Source organism: Physella acuta, unplaced genomic scaffold (genome assembly GCF_028476545.2).
Source record: "Physella acuta isolate Inbredline_101_S28 unplaced genomic scaffold, ASM2847654v3 ptg000223l, whole genome shotgun sequence".
NCBI lineage: Eukaryota > Metazoa > Mollusca > Gastropoda > Physidae > Physella > Physella acuta.
This window is the reverse complement of record NW_026731742.1, coordinates 350,016-368,527: the sequence shown is the minus strand read 5'-3', so window position 1 is coordinate 368,527 and position 18,512 is coordinate 350,016. Positions and strand designations below refer to the sequence as shown.

Below are 18,512 nucleotides of genomic sequence, written 5' to 3'. Positions count from 1 at the left end.
CAACATCAGACATCCAACATCAGACATCCAACATCAGACAGACATCCAACATCAGACATCCACCATCAGACAGACATCCAACATCAGACATCCAACATCAGACATCCAACATCAGACATCCAACATCAGACATCCACCATCAGACATCCACCATCAGACATCCAACATCAGACATCCAACATCAGACATCCACCATCAGACATCCAACATCAGACATCCAACATCAGACATCCAACATCAGACATCCAACATCAGACATCCAACATCAGACAGACATCCAACATCAGACATCCAACATCAGACAGACATCCAACATCAGACATCCAACATCAGACATCCAACATCACACAGACATCCACCATCAGACATCCAACATCAGACATCCAACATCAGACATAATACAGTGAGGTTGATTTTTTTATTGGGTGGGGGGATAGATAAAAAAAAACATTTTGAAAGATGTTCAATAGAAACAAGATATTTTATTTCTCTAACCGCGGAATTCTATCATGTCAAAAGCATGACAAATGTCATGTCAAAAGCATGACAAATGTCATGTCAAAAGCATGACAAATGTCATGTCAAAAGCATGACAAATGTCATGTCAAAAGCACGACAAATGTCCAAATGTTTTAAAAATACAACGGATCATGGGATTAGTCAGAGACGAATTATTTTTTTCTAGAACCAACAACATAAAAAAACAAATAATAATATTCAAATAAAAAGCATCTTTATCTATGCACTAGATCGGAAACAAGAATGCGTTGATATTTCTGAATAAAAGTTTTACAAAAATAAAATATCTATGATATCTGAACAACTAAACCTGAAAAATATCTGTTAACAATTGGAGACAGATTGTATCTTTAACAGGGCTTCTTTCAGTCATCTTTTCGGGGAAAGAAAGTACTGCCCCCTCACCCCACCCGCAACGAATCAACCCGCCCTCTCCCGCCCCCCCCCCCGCCACAACGAAGCAACCCGCCTTCTCCCCCCCCCCCCCTTGCCACAACGAAGCACTGCCCTCCACCTCCCACTGAAGCTCACCCTCCCCCCCCCCCCCCCCCGAACAAAATAGAAAAACAATTTATATAGAAAATATGCTTTAGCCAGCCCCCCCCCCCCCCCCCCCCAGAACATTTAAGTGCCCCCGCTCCCCGGGAAAAAAAATTCTAAAAGAAAAAATTGATCTGGCACCGCCATCTGGCACTGATACTAAAAATAAAATTTTAAAAAGTTTTTGTATCGATAAGAAACTTGAAAAAGTTGCCACAAATCCAGAGGTCCCAATACTGTCGACCGTTGAGGTGAAGCTACACGAGTGTGTATTGTTGATATGGGCGCACAAACAAGACATCATCCTTAACGGGGCGCCGGGACTTGTGTACAAGCTGTTGAATCGCCAATTGCTGTACAGGTATATCCTTGGGGACATCTGCAAGTGTTTACTTGGAGGTTCGCTGATTGGCGCGAACAGCTCTGGTGTCTGCTACACACAGCCTGTGGGCAAAGTTTAGGGGAGTTATGTGTATGGGTAGGTGAGGGGGGTGGGGGTAGGTGAGCGGGGGGGGGGGTATCACAGCCTGTGGGCAAAGTTTATGGGAGTTATGTGTATGGGTAGGTGAGGAGGGTGGGGGTAGGTGAGGGAGGGGGGGGGGGGGGGTAGGTGGGGGGGGGGGGGGGCAGGTGAGGGGATCACAGCCTGTGGGCACAGTTTATTGGAGTTATGTGTATGGGTAATTTAGGGGGGGGGGGCAGGTGAGGGGGGGGGGACAGGTGAGGGGTGGGACAAGTGAGGGGGGATCACAGCATGTGGGCAAAGTTTATGGGAGTTATGTGTATGGGTAGGTGAGGGGGGGGGGCAGGTGAGGGGGGATCACAGCATGTGGGCAAAGTTCAGGGGAGTTATGTGTATGGGTAGGTGAGGGGGGGGGGCAGGTGAGGGGGTCACAGGCTGTGGACAAAGTGTATCTTCTGGGCTTTAGTGTCTCTTCTAGACATGTTAGGGGCGTCAGGACTTACCAAATGTGATTTGCATACATGCCAAACGAAGGGCCGATATTGTTGATAGGAGGTCTGCAGTGGGTAATACACGTCATTGTCTGGGCACCGACAGGTCCGAGTCTGTTCCAGATGGGTGGGCACAACATTGCCGGACAGCAACAGAGCCTGGGTCAGACAAAACGGTGGCTGGGTCAGACAAAATGGTGGCTGGGTCAGACAAAATGGTGGCTGGGTCAGACAAAATGGTGGCTGGGTCAGACAAAATGGTGGCTGGGTCAGACAAAATGGTGGCTGGGTCAGACAAAATGGTGGCTGGGTCAGACAAAATGGTGGCTGGGTCAGACAAAGTGGTGGCTGGGTCAGACAAAATGGTGGCTGGGTCAGACAAAATGGTGGCTGGGTCAGACAAAGTGGTGGCTGGGTCAGACAAAATGGTGGCTGGGTCAGACAAAATGGTGGCTGGGTCAGACAAAATGGTGGCTGGGTCAGACAAAATGGTGGCTGGCTTAGACAAAATGGTGGCTGGGTCAGACAAAATGGTGGCTGGGTCAGACAAAATGGTGGCTGGGTCAGACAAAGTGGTGGCTGGGTCAGACAAAATGGTGGCTGGGTCAGACAAAATGGTGGCTGGGTCAGACAAAATGGTGGCTGGGTCAGACAAAATGGTGGCTGGGTCAGACAAAATGGTGGCTGGGTCAGACAAAATGGTGGCTGGGTCAGACAAAATGGTGGCTGGGTCAGACAAAATGGTGGCTGGGTCAGACAAAGTGGTGGCTGGGTCAGACAAAATGGTGGCTGGGTCAGACAAAATGGTGGCTGGGTCAGACAAAGTGGTGGCTGGGTCAGACAAAATGGTGGCTGGGTCAGACAAAATGGTGGCTGGGTCAGACAAAATGGTGGCTGGGTCAGACAAAATGGTGGCTGGCTTAGACAAAATGGTGGCTGGGTCAGACAAAATGGTGGCTGGGTCAGACAAAGTGGTGGCTGGGTCAGACAAAATGGTGGCTGGGTCAGACAAAGTGGTGGCTGGGTCAGACAAAATGGTGGCTGGGTCAGACAAAATGGTGGCTGGGTCAGACAAAGTGGTGGCTGGGTCAGACAAAATGGTGACTGGGTCAGACAAAATGGTGGCTGGGTCAGACAAAATGGTGGCTGGGTCAGACAAAATGGTGGCTGGGTCAGACAAAATGGTGGCTGGGTCAGACAAAATGGTGGCTGGGTCAGACAAAATGGTGGCTGGGTCAGACAAAATGGTGGCTGGGTCAGACAAAATGGTGGCTGGGTCAGACAAAGTGGTGGCTGGGTCAGACAAAATGGTGGCTGGGTCAGACAAAGTGGTGGCTGGGTCAGACAAAATGGTGGCTGGGTCAGACAAAATGGTGGCTGGGTCAGACAAAGTGGTGGCTGGGTCAGACAAAATGGTGGCTGGGTCAGACAAAATGGTGGCTGGGTCAGACAAAATGGTGGCTGGGTCAGACAAAATGGTGGCTGGGTCAGACAAAATGGTGGCTGGGTCAGACAAAATGGTGGCTGGGTCAGACAAAGTGGTGGCTGGGTCAGACAAAATGGTGGCTGGGTCGGACAAAATGGTGGCTGGGTCAGACAAAATGGTGGCTGGGTCAGACAAAATGGTGGCTGGGTCAGACAAAATGGTGGCTGGGTCAGACAAAATGGTGGCTGGGTCAGACAAAATGATGGCTGGGTCAGATAAAATGGTGGCTGGGTCAGACAAAATGGTGGCTGGGTCAGACAAAATGGTGGCTGAGTCAGACAAAATGGTGGCTGGGTCAGACAAAATGTTTGTGTTTGTACCAAATATCCGCCCCCCCCCCCCCTCTTAAGTTTTTGCTCTCTAATTTAGCCAATGGTGTAGCCCCCCCCCCCCCCCCATTCCTCCCCCTACCCTATAGAGTTTGGTGGTTACCAGTTCCAGATGGTTGCAGTATCTGACAGGCTGGGAGGTTTCACAAAAGATCAAGTTCATGGTCATCGTGCCCCCTGCAAGAAACAAAGGGTCAAGGTCAAGGGCAATTGGCAAGCGGAGAATGGCGTCTAAAAGGGTTGGGTTCAAACTGTCAGTCAAAAAGGGTTGGGTTCAAACTGATGGGTCAGTCTAAAAGAGTTGGGTTCAAACTGATGGGTCAGTCTAAAAGGGTTGGGTTTAAACTGTCAGTCTAAAAGGGTTGGGTTCAAACTGACGAGTCACGAACTTACTGCGGGCGGGTAAGTCTACTGATACCATCTTGTGTGTGACGTTGAACTCGGGGCAGACGACACCGTTCCGGCACCTACACTCAGCGTAATAAACGTCGTCCACCAAATTCCCAGCCTCGTCTTTCGTCTCAACCCTCGACTTGCAGGGTTTGGTTGGCAGCGAGCAGAGCTCCTAGGGAGGAAACTCACCAATGTAAATATTGTCTCCGATATCGGCTAGGCTTTGCTCCAGCCTGTAATAGTCATGTCTAAATTGAAATGATCACTGAAACATGTGTTTCTAAATGTAAGACTATTTACAACAACACGTTACACAAATATATTCAGCATCAGAGTCAAAGCATTATACAGAAACCTGCTTGTTACTTATTGTGATACAATTAAAAAATCGGAATAGTATCATGTACATTAAAAAATCGGAATAGTATCATATAAATAAAAAAAATGGGAATAGTATCATGTAAATTAAAAAATCGGAATAGTATCATGTAAATTTTAAAAATCGGAATAGTATCATGTAAATTAAAAAATCGGAATAGTATCATGTAAATTAAAAAATCGGAATAGTATCATGTAAATTAAAAAATCGGAATAGTATCATGTACATTTAAAAATCGGAATAGTATCATGTAAATAAAAAAATCGGAATAGTATCATGTAAATTAAAAAATCGGAATAGTATCATGTAATTTTTAAAAAATCGGAATAGTATCATGTATAAGTATAGTTATACCGTCATACCAAACAATCGCTAACCTTAAACCTAATCCTAACACTAACAATAAAGTAAAAGGGGAAAAAAATATGAAAAATATACGCAAGTGTAAAAGAACATTGCTTAATCACACATATATTATATCTACTATAAAAATAAAATTGCTCATACATTGACTATATCTACTATAAAAATTAAATTACGCTCTCCATAGGGCCTACTCTATATTTACTATTTAAAAAATAATAATATATATATATGTAACTAGGGGAAGTTACCAGAGAAATAAGAACGCAGTACAGCGCTGTCAACTTTGACACGACTGATGTAATAACGCAGGTGTTGGCTGATAACGATCAGAAAGCCAAGGCGTAGTATCTCGGGAAGCGATACGATAAGAACGCAATACGGTCTGTCAACTTTGATGTGACAGGATGCAGATGGCTTATTAAATCGGACTGTACGACAGAAGCGGCGTAATTAACATTCTGATGCAACGATTAGAATCGATTACGATTACGATTATGATAGAACCGGATACGATTACGAATACGAAGGGGATATATAGGAAGGCGACGGCTGAGCTCTGTGTCGGTGTGTGGCTCTCTCTCGATCAGTCAGTCGGTGTGGCTCGCTCTCTCGATCAGTCAGTCAGTGTGGCAGTATCAAGTTGGTTATTGAACGGGTTAGCCGTATTGTGTTAAGAAGGACGATAGACATGTGCATTCAGTTATGTGAAGACTAGTGAGGACTGTTGGGGGTCAGTTGATTCAGACTATTATTGTGAAGCATTCCTTTTGATTCATTATATTATTGTGAAGCATTTCTTTGATTCATGTAATAAAAGGATCAATAGCGAACCTGCATCTTCGAGTATCTATACTGTGGTCGATGTTGTCTAGAATGAGTGGTTAGACTCGGTAACATTTGGCGTTGTCGAGCAGAACTCGTTAACATTTGGCACTACAGGCAAATAGTCTCGTTACATTTGGCGCTGCGGACAGGATGAATTCAACGAGACTTGCCGCTTGAGGCACCCATAGTCAACCTTGTTCATAACTGTGTTTCGTGTGTGTGTGAATTCGGACATTCAGGAACAGTGAAAATTGAGGAACGAGGAAAATTTTTCATACACACACGGTAAGAAAGAACTCTTTTTTTTTACTCAAGGAATAAAATGTCTACTCTGGACGAGAAGCAGACCCATATTGTGGTCCTGCCCAGAGAGTCCCACATTAACAAATTTTACGGGGACGGTGATCCAGCTTTAACCAACAGGTTCAGTGAAGAGGTCAAAGCGGCCTGGGCCTCGAGACACATGTCACCAGAGGAAAGATTAAGACTGCTGATGGGCAGTATAGGAGAGACGGTTAGGGCAGAGGTCAAATGCCACGATAAAACCATCCAATCAGATCCAGATAAGGTGCTGGATCTAATTATGGAGACCTTTGGGGAGAGACGGTCGGGATCGCAACTGCTATCGGGGTTCGTAGGCTTAAAGCAGAGAATGGCGGAGAGTGTGATGGAGTATTCACACCGTATGAACAGGGCCTTTGATTCGGTAAAGGGCAAAACACCTGACATTGATGTACGCCTACTGAGGGACCATTTCATCGAGGGGCTAGCAACCCCGATCTTAAGGAGAGAGTTGAAAGAGGAGGTCCACAAAGACCCGCAGTTGACCTTCCTTCAGGTCAGGAACTCAGCGATCCGCAGGTCCGAGGATGAGGACCAATCGAACTGTTCGGTGGACAAAGTCTCTGTGCCGGAACATAAACCATCCCCACCCACAGGGACCGGCACAGTGGAAACCATGATGGCTCAACTGTTGGCCCACCTGGATAAGATTGACCAACGATTGGAGAGGTTAGAAAGCAGGTCAACAGCTGAGAATCAGGAAAAGAACGGGACAAAACAGAGACAGGTTGGACGGCCGCGACCCGCCGGTCCATCGCTCCGGTGGACGGCTGACGGTCGACCAATTTGCTTGTCCTGTTCACAACCCGGACATATGGCACGGTACTGTCCGGTGAAACGGTCGTCCTCTGTAAGGCAGGGCCAGGCTACAGAGGGGCGAGGTGATGGCCCAAGAAACAAAATGATGGGAGTCTGTCCCGAAATGGTGATTACGATTGGGGACATCGCGGTGAAGGCAATTGTGGATACAGGCTCCCAGGTGACGACAATTACGGAAAATTTTTACACCAAATGGATGAAAGGAAAAGACCATAGGTTGAGGTCTGACACATGCATGCGCCTGACGGCAGCTAATGGACTAACCATTCCATACTGTGGTTATTTTCTGGCGGATGTCGTGGTGGCGGGACATAGGTTGAAGCAGGTTGGGGTGTTCGTTACGAAACACAACCTAGAGACAAATGTGTCAAATATACCTTGCCTGTTGGGCATGAATATTCTTGGCCAGTTGCCAGAATTTCTTACAAATATTGTCGGATCGACCACACCAGGTCGGGGATCCAAGTTGGCCAGGTTTGCCAAGACCAGAGGAAGGATATCAGTCCCGGCAAACACGGTCAAGGCAATCACATTACAAATTGGTGATAGAAGCGTGAATGGTGATGTGATGATAGAACCATGTGGCGCCGCACTGAGGGCAGGCGTCGTGTTACTGCGGACATACACATCAGCGGAAAATGGACTAGTTCAAGGATTAGTGGCAAATGTTTTGGATGAGGAAATTTTTATACCGCCTAATACTCTGGTAGGAGTACCACAGAACGTCGAGGTACTAAGGTCGGCACAGTGCATCGAACTGAGCAATACCAGCAGTAATGAAGTAACAATTAGGTCGGTCAATGTGACGGCCGAGGTGAAGAAAGAGGATGGCCGATCATATACATTCCCGGAAACTGAGGACCCAAAACTAAATGAATTGCTGAATAAGTACAGGGATATATTTGCCTCGTACGAGGGTGATTTGGGTTACACGGAAGTAATAAAACACCAGATACCCTTACTACAGGACAGGCCTGTGGCGCAACCTTATCGAAGATTACCACCAAGTCACTACTCGGCGGTGAAAGCACACCTGAACGATCTACTAAAAAAGGGAATTATTACAACCAGCACGAGCCCGTATGCGGCACCGATAGTAGTGGTAAAAAAGAAGTCAGGGGAGATAAGACTGTGTTGTGATTACCGGAAATTGAACAATATCACAAGAAGGGATGCATTCCCCTTGCCTCGTATTGATGAATGTCTTGATGCGTTGGGGGGAGCAAGATTTTTTTCTACCTTGGATTTGGCTAGCGGCTACCACCAAGTGGCCATGCACCCCAACGATCAACATAAGACTGCATTTATTTCTCCACTGGGACTGTACGAGTGGACCCGTATGCCGTTTGGTCTAACTAATGCGCCTGCTACATTCCAGCGAGTAATGCAGAGTGCTATGAGTGACTTTCTATTTCAAATAATGTTGGTGTACTTGGATGATATACTAGTTTACTCAAAAACTTGGGAGGACCATCTAAAAAGATTAGAACAAGTGTTTCTCCGTCTTAGGGAGATAGGAGTGAAGCTGAACCCAGACAAATGCGGCTTCGGTCTGAAATCGGTACGTTTTTTGGGTTATGTGATTTCGTCGGATGGCATCGCCACTGACCCAGATAAAATTGCAGCTGTTAAAGAATGGAAACAGCCAACAACTACGGTAGAGGTCAGATCATTCTTGGGCTTTGCTTCCTATTATAGAAAATTTGTACCTGGTTTTGCAAAAATTGCCGCACCGTTGCATGACTTGGTAAACAAAATGACAAAGAAACACAGTAAGGAGAAAAAGAAAGGCAAAACACAACTGATAGGTGAATTATGGACTGATGAATGCCTGAACTCGTTTAAGCTCTTGAAAAAGGCTTTGACAGAGACGCCGATATTAGGATACGCAGACTTTGACAAACCATTTCGGCTAGAAATTGACGCCAGCTCTAAAGGTCTGGGAGCTGTGCTATCACAACAACAAAAGCAAGGTTTCAGGGTTATTGCGTATGCCAGTCGAGCTCTGAAGGAATCAGAGAAGAACATGACAAATTACAGCGCCATGAAACTAGAACTTTTGACATTAAAATGGGCTGTGACTGAAAAATTCAGGGACTATCTATTAGGTGCTAAATGTGTGGTATACACTGACAATAACCCCTTGAGTCACCTAAAGACAGCAAAGTTGGGATCCATCGAACAGCGATGGGCAGCAGAATTGGCGCTCTTTGACCTGGAGATAAAATATCGCCCGGGGCGGTCCAATGGCAATGCGGACGCCTTATCAAGGAACCCTTACGAGAGACCGGGCGATGAGGAAGAAACGCTGACAGGAATATGTGGGGTCAGAGCGTCAACAGATATCCCTCATGGGGTACAAGTAATGCAAAACGGACAGACCGGGGTGGAGCACATATCTACAGAGCCCGGACATATGGACATTAGTGATTTTAATTGCCTTAATAATAAAGAGATAAGAGATGCCCAGAGAACGGATAGTGGCTTACAGCCGCTGTTGAAACACGTCCAGGAACAAAAATTCCCAGGAAGAAGGGAAAGAGAACAATTTGGTCGAGAAACAAAGAAAATACTGAGTCAGTGGGACCGTCTCAGTATAAAGGATGGTGTTCTCATGCGGAGAATTCATGACCAAATTGATGGGACAATACACCAGGTGGTGGTGCCTGGACAATTACGAGAAGAAGTGCTAAGGTTGGCACATGACAGGGCAGGACACCAGGGTCAGGACAGGACGCACAAAATATTACGACGGAGGTGTTACTGGCCCAATATGGAAATGGAGGTCAAACGCCATTGTGAGGCTTGTGTGAGGTGTCAGCATGCGAAAAGGCCAGTTGTAAAAATGAGACAGCCATCAGGACACCTACTAGCGACAAAACCACTAGAGATGGTGGCTATGGACTTTACGTCGTTGGAGCAATCATCGGATGGGACGGAACATGTGTTGGTAATGACTGATGTATTCACCAAATGGACTGTGGCGGTGCCCACACGAGATCAGACTGCCAAAACAGTGGCAAAGGTCTTAATAGAACATTGGTTCATCAAATATGGCATACCAAGACAATTACACTCTGACCAAGGAAGGGCCTTTGAGTCAGAAGTAATTAACCAACTGTGCAGCCACTACGGGATCAACAAATCTAGAACAACCACATTTAATCCGAAAGGAAACGGACAGTGCGAGCGGTTCAACCGCAGCATGCATGATTTGCTGCGTACCCTAGAACCTGAACAGAAAAAACGTTGGCCTGATTTTCTCCCAGAGATGGTATATCTATACAACTGCACCCCCCATGCCACAACCGGCTTTTCGCCACACATGTTGCTGTTCGGACGGGAGGCTCGACTCCCTCTTGACTTGTTCCTAGGAAAAAAGGAGAGTATGACTGGCTCATACACTGCACTGGAATATGTGAATGAACATATGAGACGAATTAGAGAAATGTACAGGGTAGTACAGGAAAGACTAGAACATGAAGCACGGCGAAGGGAACCGCCGGTACAGACAAAGGACCCGCCACTCAAACTGAACGACAGGGTATTACTGCGTAGCCACCCGTTAGGCAGAAACAAAATCCACGACCTCTGGGGACAGGAGATATGGCAAGTCGTGGAGATGCCTAAAGTAGCAGGTGGCCCCTTTAAGATAAGACCCATCGATCACACCAAACCGGATCGGTGGGCGAATATTGCTCAATTAAAGAAATATTGTCATAGTCAAGAAGAGCAGTTACACACAAGGAAACCCAAGACAATTAGGGAACCGGAAACTATAACGGAAATTCACATACCCATCCCGGAACCATGTCACCATCAACAGAACAACAGTGATACACAAGTGGAGGATAACGGCAACGAAGAGGATCCCGTTCCTCCCAGAAACAGAGAGACAGTAGACCATCAGATAAGTGGTCCGCGGAGAAGTTTGAGAAACAGAAAGAATACGAAATTTTTTGTCAGCAACCATCAATTCTTTCATGGTCGCGCTGGTATGAGAACAGACTGTTCAAAAAGTCATACAAGTGAACTGGTGAAGGCACCAAACAAAAAAAGGTGGATGTGAATTCTAGAACTGTTTTGTGTCTGAGGAAGATGATGTAGACACATTTGATATGTGAAATAGGGATAACGGTCAATCTTATACGAATGTGACGACATTGACAGTGAGGGGAACAATAAATTTTTTTTTACGGTGGTGCGATTGACTTTGAAGGACTGCACCTGCCAAGCGTTGTTTGTGGTTGATAACACACAAAAAAAGGCAGGGGTGGATGTAACTAGGGGAAGTTACCAGAGAAATAAGAACGCAGTACAGCGCTGTCAACTTTGACACGACTGATGTAATAACGCAGGTGTTGGCTGATAACGATCAGAAAGCCAAGGCGTAGTATCTCGGGAAGCGATACGATAAGAACGCAATACGGTCTGTCAACTTTGATGTGACAGGATGCAGATGGCTTATTAAATCGGACTGTACGACAGAAGCGGCGTAATTAACATTCTGATGCAACGATTAGAATCGATTACGATTACGATTATGATAGAACCGGATACGATTACGAATACGAAGGGGATATATAGGAAGGCGACGGCTGAGCTCTGTGTCGGTGTGTGGCTCTCTCTCGATCAGTCAGTCGGTGTGGCTCGCTCTCTCGATCAGTCAGTCAGTGTGGCAGTATCAAGTTGGTTATTGAACGGGTTAGCCGTATTGTGTTAAGAAGGACGATAGACATGTGCATTCAGTTATGTGAAGACTAGTGAGGACTGTTGGGGGTCAGTTGATTCAGACTATTATTGTGAAGCATTCCTTTTGATTCATTATATTATTGTGAAGCATTTCTTTGATTCATGTAATAAAAGGATCAATAGCGAACCTGCATCTTCGAGTATCTATACTGTGGTCGATGTTGTCTAGAATGAGTGGTTAGACTCGGTAACATTTGGCGTTGTCGAGCAGAACTCGTTAACATTTGGCACTACAGGCAAATAGTCTCGTTACATATATATATATATATATATATATATATATATATATATATATATATATATATATATATATATATATATATATATATATATATACATATAAACATATACATATATATATAAACATATACATATATATATATATATATATATATAAACATATATAAACATATATAAACATATATATAAACATATATAAACATATATATATATATAAACATATATAAACATATATATATATATATATATATATATATGTACATATACATATATATATGTGTGTATATATATACATATACATATATATATATAAACATATATAAATATATATATATATATAAACATATATAAACATATATATATATATAAACATATATATATATATATATATATATATATATATATATATATATATATATAAAAAGCAATGTATGTCTGTGTGTGTGTGTGTGTGTATGTGTCCTTTATGCATTACTACACCTCTCATCACATCGCCGTGAAACTTTGGGAAGTTGTTGAGAATATTCCTGGGGAGGTTTCTGCGAAAAAAATAATTTCAAATTCGCAGGGGTGGCGCCCCGGCAGGGCGCGATTTGTTTTTCTCTATATACGGTATATAAAAATAAAAGTCTATTTTGATTTCCCACTGTTCATCCGATAGCCATGAGACTTTGGGGAGTTCATTATACCACTCTAGGGAAGGGTTCTGTAAAAAAATAATTTTTACTTTCGCAAGGGCGGCGCCAGTGGAGGGTCCGATTTTTCTCCATTTACGGTATATAAAAATAAAAGTCTATTTGGATTTCACACTGTTTATCCGATAGGCATGAAAGTTTGGGTAGTTGATTAGAACACTCTAGGGAAGGGTTCTGTACAAAAATCATTTTTATTTTCGCAAGGGCGGCGCCACGGGAGGGTGCGATTTTTCTCTATGTACAGTATATAAAAATAATAAAAGTGAATTGCCGTGACACCGTTCTGACACACGATCTGCCATGAAACTTTAGGAAGTTGTTGAGAATATTCATGGGGAGATTTCTGCGAAAAAAAATATTTCAAATTCGCAGGGGTGGTGCCCCGACACGACGCGATTTTTTTTTCTATATACGGTATATAAAAATAAAAGTCGATTTTGGTTTGGCATCGTTAATCCGATAGCCATGAGACTTTGGGGAATTCATTATACCACTCTAGGGAAGGGTTCTGTAAAAAAAAAAAATTTTAATTTCGCAAGGGCGGCGCCAAGTGAGGGTCCGATTTTTCTCTATTTACGGTATATAAAAAGAATAAAAGTGAATTGCAGTGACACCGTTTATCCGATAGGCATGAGACTTTGGGGAGTTCATTATAAAACTCTAGGGAAGGGTTCTGTAAACAATAATTTATAATTTCGCAAGGGCGGCGCCACGGGAGTGTGCGATTTTTCTCTATATACGATTTATAAAATAAGTCGATTTTGGTGTGACACCGTTATCCGATAGCCATGAGACTTTGGGGGAGTTTATTAGAACAATTCAGGGAAGGGTTCTGTAAAAAAAACCTTTATTAATTTCGCAAGGGCGGCGCCACGGGCGGCTGCGATTTTTCTCTATATACGGTTTATAAAATTTCGTTTTTTTTTTCGTTTTCACACCGTTCATCTGTGTACCAAGAAACTTTGGGGAGATGATTAGATCACTCAATGGTAGGGTATTGTAAAAAATATTGTTTAATATTGCAAGGGCGGCGCACCACCGGGGGGGGAGCGATTATGTTTCTCTATATACAGTATATAAAAAATAAAACTCGGATGCGGTTCATCCGAGTACCATGAAACTTTAGGAAGTAGATGAGAATACTCCCGAGAATATTTCTGCGAAAAAGAAAACTAAAGTTTCTTACGGGCGGCGCCATATAGGGTACAACTTTCGTCAATACACGGTTTGGTGCCCAGAGTTTTAGAGCGACTAAGTTGGCACTTGGCATCCGTTAATCGAGCGTCCAGTATAGCGAGTAGTAAGGGGTACTAGTATATTCAGCGGTAAAACTACAACAGGCTTCTAAAAATAACTTTGTAACGCGAGGAAATCCTGTACAGTTTCGTCACCTTGCGAAAGATGAAAAAATAACTGTTTGAATATGAGGAACCTACTGTAGAGTTTCGTCACTTTGCGAATGATGCAATAAGCATCTATTATTAGACGAAAATTATTATTAGGTCACTTTAGCGAATGACGAAATCTGCATCATTGTATGCTATTTGGCACGCTGGGTTATCCTATGAGCACGATGGCGCCTGTTAGTTTTAAGGAGCCAGGGGCCTTACGCTGCGCCTCTGCGGTAGTGTAATTGGGGGGTGGGGGGGGGGGGGGGGCTCCTGAGAGCGCCCCTCTACGTCCCTGACATATGGGTGGTCACTGAAGTGTGTTCTACCTAATTATTTCGGTGAGTGATTAATATACACTCAAGATTTTCATGCGGTAGTGTAGGAAAACCCGTGTCCCGATAATTATTATCCAAACGCAGGCAATGTTGACATTTAAATAACACAGTTTTAGAAAACAAGGTGATGCGTCTAAGAACATATGATTGGTAAAGCATTGGTGATATCCTTCTAATATATTTCGTCAGACTTTATTCTATCCCCGCGGCAACGCGCGGGGGACGGGTACGCTAATATATATATATATATATATATATATATATATATATATATATATATATATATATATATATATATATATATATATATATATATATATATATATATATATATATATATATACATATATATACATATACATATATATATGTGTGTATATATATACATATACATATACATATATATATAATTTTGTGGCGCTGCAATGGCGCTCCCCTCCCCCCCCCCCCCCCCCCCCCCGCATACACACAATCACAAGCATCGACCATGTTTAATGACGACCAACTTGAACACGGGGTGGAGGGGGGACAACGGAAGGATTTTTAAAATAAACCGGGAGTGATCTCCCCTAAACTTTCTCGGATATTCTAATATAAAACTACGGGGGATGGCAACTGAGGACATAGACAATATTTGTAATCCATTTTTAATTACTTAAACGTTTTATAATAGAATGGAATCTTGTAAAAAAAAAAAGAATTGTACACCAAGTGAATGCCTAATAAAATATACATAATAGTGCGGGATATTATTAGTACTTTATAAATTTACGTGCGTTTTTTTTTTTGAGGAATCGGAAATAGCGTAAATTAGTACTTCCGGAAATTACTCAAAATTCGACAGAAGGTAGAGAATTAGATCTTTTACTTACATGTGAAATTTCATTTATCTATCTGAAATAGTACTCAAGTTATAGGCTTTTGAAAAATTCAAAGTAGAAAAAGTACCACTTCCGGTTATCGGAAACCGCTCAAAAGTTGATACGAATCTACGATTTTGATAAAATACTTATATATGAAATTTCATCAACCTAGCTGTAACGGTACTCAAGTAATCGTGTTTACACACAGACACACACACACACACACACACACACACACACTCAGACATACGGACAAGATTGCAAAATTATGATTTTTGCACGATTACAATATTTTCTCTATACGTCGTATATACGAGAAAGTAAAAATGATGTCACAATTTTATAACCTGAATCAGTGAAGTAGTTGGCTATAAAATTACATGATGGCGAAGTTTTAATTAGATCGGAGTTTAGTGAAAGAACAACACTCGGGGTATTACTCGATACCATATCACATAATTCACGTGACTTTTTATTTTATTTTATTAAACACCTTCTTTGACAACGATTAATTATTCAAACACCTTGCCCCAAACTTTTCTTTTTTTGAGTTTCCACACTCACGTTTTGTACTTAATCAACCCTGGAACTACTCAATTTCAGTGTTAAAACTGACTTTGCAATGCCCAATTTTTGTAGTATCGTGGCGGCACACGAAATAAATGATTTTCTTGAAATATAATCATGCACTAACTAGCAAGAAAGCGTGGGTCACGTGGGTCATTATGTGGGTCATTATGTGGGTCATTATGTTATGTATTAAAGAAGCGATCCATGCGACATGAACAAGACGTTGTCCACCTACCTGTGAAGACACGTGTAGACATTGAACCGTCAGAGCCGTCAACAGGACTTGGTAAAACATCTTCAGTTTCTCCTGGGGGTTGAAATCAATCTTGACTTTCTCCTGGGAATAGAAATAAAACTGAACACAATCCAATAGAGCGGAGAAAAAAAGGAGGGGTCAGCGGATAAGACAACACCGCGCCATCTAGACCAACGGACCATCCCTGCTCACAGGTCGACGTCGTGCTAAGTGGGACATCCCAGGCCGCTCACTGCGAGGGTTAGGATCAAGTGATTCATCTCTAGTAGACACTTTTCTTCAAGTGCCAAGGGACAGTGGGAGGGGATGAAGAGGAGAGTCAGTTTGTCGCCGGCTAAGTGTAAGGTATAATTCAATGGCCGACACAATTAAATGGCCGACAGAATTAAATGGCCGGCAGGTTTCAATGGCCGATATAATTCAATAGCCGCTGGAGTGGTTGTTGTATGCATAAAAGTTTGTAGTTAACATAAGATTTTTGTATTAGTGATAATTTGTTGTGTCGATATCTGATGTGTTAGTGATAATTAGTTGCATTTTCTTCTAGAATGTTCCAATCGTCGTCTTTTCAAAAACGAGCTAAAAATAGATATTGAGCGTAAAGTCACAACAGACGGGGGGGGGGGGGGGGAGGGGGGGGGGGGATCAGCGTGCTCGAGTCGGTAAAACTGCTAAACTGAAAAGTCTCGAGTTCGAACCCTCGGGCAGATGAGGCTCGTTAGCTGGGGACAGCCACTCTTCTAGGAGAGACAACTCCAGAGTCAAGCAACTTGTAGTTTGTTCTTGGTTGGACACAAAATTTAAGAACGAGGAAGAAGTTTAACCAGGTTTACCGCCCTTATTTTCCACATTTACAGCCTACATGACCTCGCTCTTTAAATAACGAAACACAAGTCATCAAAACATGGGATCTTGACCAAGGGCCGACACGGTACAACGGCCGTCGCAAAACGTCAACACTATAAATGTAGACAGACAAGACACCATTGAAAGACTGACGGCAAGCAGTCAACAAAATGATGGGACCACATTGCGTTTACAATTCTCATGTCTACTCGATATTCAAATAAATATGTAAACAATTTTGTATGTTTATATAGTTGTTTGACTTATTGAGAACAATAAAATTGTATTATTATTGTAAACAGCAATGCCTTTCAAGCTTATAAATATGTTACGAGAAACACATACATCTCTAGTTGTAATATTTTACAATTCTCAACCTATAGATCTACATGGAAATATTTCTACACTTTTGTCATTTTTCGGCGACTTTTTTGTCGCTCGTCTCAAAAATTGTCAGCAGAAAAACCGTGGCTTTAGATTGGACTCCACATACACACAAATCATATATATATATATATATATATATATATATATATATATATATATATATATATATGCGTAGAGAGAAAATTAAAACTATTTTTATCTGCACTTAATGAACAAACACAAAAGCAAGTTATATTTACCTACGTGTAAAATTAGACCCAAATGAATGTACACAAAACTAGACTAGAGCAGATTTACCCTTGTGTCAGCGTGTGTGACCCAGCTCTGTGAAGCAGACGAGAGGTAGTCCGATCTGACGACAGCTCACCTCCTCTTAGTTTAAATACCCGCCCCGCGGGCAGTCAATGGCATACCAGAGTTGGGGGGGGGGGGGGGGGGCTGCAGAGTTGGGGGTCGGGAATGGCATGCCAAAAGACGTGGGTGGGAGGACAGAAATAGTTCATAGGGCACTCTACCGGAAATAGCAGAACTTACTGTAAACATTTGATTGGTAGAACTTACTGTAAACATTTGATTGGTAGAACTTACTGTAAACATTTGTTCAGAACTTACTGTAAACATGTGTTTGGTAGAACTTACTGTAAACATTTGATTGGTAGAACTTACTGTAAACATTTGTTCAGAACTTACTGTAAACATTTGATTGGTAGAACTTACTGTAAACATTTGTTCAGCAGAACTTACTGTAAACATTTGTTCAGAACTTACTGTAAACATTTGTTCAGAACTTACTGTAAACATGTGTTTGGTAGAACTTACTGTAAACATTTGATTGGTAGAACTTACTGTAAACATTTGTTCAGCAGAACTTACTGTAAACATTTGTTCAGAACTTACTGTAAACATGTGTTTGGTAGAACTTACTGTAAACATTTGATTGGTAGAACTTACTGTAAACATTTGTTCAGAACTTACTGTAAACATGTGTTTGGTAGAACTTACTGTAAACATTTGATTGGTAGAACTTACTGTAAACATTTGTTCAGAACTTACTGTAAACATTTGTTCAGAACTTACTGTAAACATGTGTTTGGTAGAACTTACTGTAAACATTTGATTGGTAGAACTTACTGTAAACATTTGTTCAGAACTTACTGTAAACATGTGTTTGGTAGAACTTACTGTAAACATTTGATTGGTAGAACTTACTGTAAACATTTGTTCA

At 42.6% G+C, this 18,512-nt stretch overlaps 1 protein-coding gene across 3 annotated transcripts; it reads right to left on the bottom strand.

The window, feature by feature from the left end:
- Nucleotides 1–1,141: 1,141 nt before the first annotated feature.
- LOC131937858 (uncharacterized) lies at nt 1,142–17,688 on the bottom strand. Of its 3 annotated transcripts, none has more exons than XM_059295555.1 (6): nt 17,585–17,688; nt 16,034–16,135; nt 4,222–4,393; nt 3,932–4,005; nt 2,026–2,172; nt 1,142–1,503 (listed from the first exon to the last, which is right to left on the bottom strand). In XM_059295555.1, exons 2-6 carry the CDS (start codon nt 16,091–16,093, stop codon nt 1,366–1,368), a joined length of 591 nt encoding a protein of 196 aa, XP_059151538.1. In that variant the 5' UTR covers nt 16,094–16,135; nt 17,585–17,688; the 3' UTR covers nt 1,142–1,365. The 3 variants fall into 3 exon arrangements, with proteins under 3 accessions (XP_059151538.1, XP_059151536.1, XP_059151537.1); XM_059295553.1 differs by having other exon boundaries at nt 17,527–17,668; XM_059295554.1 differs by having other exon boundaries at nt 17,531–17,650.
- Between the last annotated feature and the right edge of the window lie 824 nt (nt 17,689–18,512).